At 49.8% G+C, this 2,212-nt stretch overlaps 1 gene segment (V, D, J or C); it reads left to right on the forward strand.

Annotated features, from left to right (window-relative positions):
- Window positions 1-998: 998 nt before the first annotated feature.
- LOC130024400 (immunoglobulin heavy variable 1-2-like) lies at window positions 999-1,427 on the forward strand (the record flags this gene model as incomplete). The annotated part of the segment is given in 2 exon segments: window positions 999-1,044; window positions 1,123-1,427. Coding segments are annotated over 2 exon segments (351 nt in total), but the record flags the coding sequence as incomplete, so codon positions are not given.
- Between the last annotated feature and the right edge of the window lie 785 nt (window positions 1,428-2,212).

Raw genomic sequence — 2,212 nt, forward strand, 5'->3', positions numbered from 1 at the left:
TTTCCTTCTTCAATAAAATTAAACTTTGCTTTCTCAAGAAAACCACAATTAAGTGCTGGAGCAATAGCAGAGTGGGTAGGGTGTTGGCTTTGCACGCGGCTGTCCTAGAATCCCATATGGTTCCCCCAGCACAGCCGGGAGTAATTCCTGCGTTCATAAGTCAGTAGTAACCCCTGTGCAGCCAGGTGTGATGCAAAAAAAAAAAAAAGAAGAAGAAACCCAAAATTAAAATAAGTATAGGACACAAAAAGTTAAACTGTGCACACTTATCATTTAGAGAGGCCCTTAAGGCCCTTAAAAGGCCCTCCCGTTGATCGTCGATTTGCTCGAGCGGGCCCAGTAACGTCTCCATTGGAGACTTTGTTGTTACTGTGTCTGGCATATCGAATACTCTCGGTAGCTTGCCGGGCTCTCCGAGAGGGGCGGAGGAATCGAACTCGGGTCGGCCATGTTGGCCGCTTGTAAGGCGAACGCCCTACCCGCTGTGCTATCAAGCAGTAAAACCTGAATGGAGGTGGTGTTTCTGGAGTTCTTAATACCTCCAGTGGAAACTTTGGAGCATTCAGATGGTTTTGTAGTCTCATAGTGGCATCCCTTCGGGAGTTACAGGATCCCAGAAATAACCTCAAAGCCCAGGTGTGTCCAGCTGTGTCCAGGCCATACAGATGTGGGGGACCCTGAGGGGAAGATCCTGAAAGGGCTTGGCCCTCAGGAGGGGAAGCTCTGTGTGCACAGAGTTCTGGGACAAGACAGCGTCTCATCTCCTCAAACATGGGTCAGAACGTGAACCTCTTCACTTCCCTTGAGGATGGACCCAGTGGCTTCCATCAGCCCCTTCTCAGGTTGGACCAGGTCTTCAGCTATGAATTCTATCTGCTCATGAATATGAAAATTACAGGAGAGACACCGAGTTAAATACAGATGTGTCTGTGTTCTGACAACCTCACTCAGCAGGCACACCAACACCTTCAGAAACTTCTGAGTGCACGGTCCTCACAATGGACTGGACCTGGAGAATTCTCTTCCTGGTGGCAGTGGCTGTAGGTAAGCGTCCCCATGCCTTGGGCTGAGGGAACGGGGCCAGTCAAGTGGAGTCCACCTACTCCTGTCTGCTGTCCACACGTGTGAACTCCCAGGTACAGCTGGTGCAGTCGGGGGCTGAGGTGGGAAAACCTGGGACATCAGTGAAGATCTCCTGCAAGGCATCCGGATACACCTTCACCAAATACTATAGGCACTGGTTGCAGCAGACCCTGGGACAAGGGCTCAAGTGGATTGGAGGGATATACCTTAGCAATGGTGGTACAGAATATGCACAAAAGTTCCAGGGAAGACTCACACTCACTGTAGACAAGTCCACGACCACAGCCTACATGGAACTGAGCAGGCTGAGCACTGAGGACACGGCCATGTATTACTGTGCGAGATACACAGTGTGACAACCACATCCTGAGTGTGTCAGAAAAGTGACAGGGATGTAGCAGTGCCTGGTGAGATGACAGGGATGCTGATCCTCCTGACTTCCTCCTCAGAGAGTTAGGGTCTGAGACACAGAATGGGGCTCACAGGGCCAGGCTTCATCTGATGGAAAGGCTCAGGATCTCTCTCTGTCCTTCAGCAACAGCCAAGAGGAAGATGCCTTCTTTCTAGAACACATCGTGTTATTCATAGTTTCTTCCAGGATTGTGTAGTAAAGCACCCCAGATTGTACTGGGAGCACCACTTGGAAGTTTGGGCTGGGGTCATTGCAGGTTCCTGAACCAGAGGTCTACCCATGGCAGACTCCAAATGTTACACATTTTCTTTGAAATTCTGTCTCGACAAGAAATCTTTTTCTCTGAGAAGTAATCCTGGTGCTGGTCAGACTCCCTTCCTGAGTTTCTGTGGAGCCCTGCCCCTTTGTACATCTTCATATATCTTTATTTCTGAGCTGGAATCCTGCCATTGGACAAGAGACAGTGAAGAAGATGAACCTGCATGAAAGAACCATGGTCACACTTCTATGATCATATGGTGGTAAGGAAATAGTCGGGGTTGGTTTTCTGAGAAACACTAATGTTTGGGGCATTTCAGCCCAACTCAGGGGAAGGTCATTACCCAAGCACAGAAACATGGTCTGGAATGTGCCCAGGAAGGTTGGCAGTAGCATGGACCAGCACAGGATCTAGAGCAAGGCCTCAGGGGCTACTCCCTCCACCCCAGGCTCATCCAT

Source organism: Sorex fumeus, unplaced genomic scaffold (assembly GCF_029834395.1).
Source record: "Sorex fumeus unplaced genomic scaffold, SorFum_2.1 ptg000028l, whole genome shotgun sequence".
Classification (NCBI taxonomy): domain Eukaryota; kingdom Metazoa; phylum Chordata; class Mammalia; order Eulipotyphla; family Soricidae; genus Sorex; species Sorex fumeus.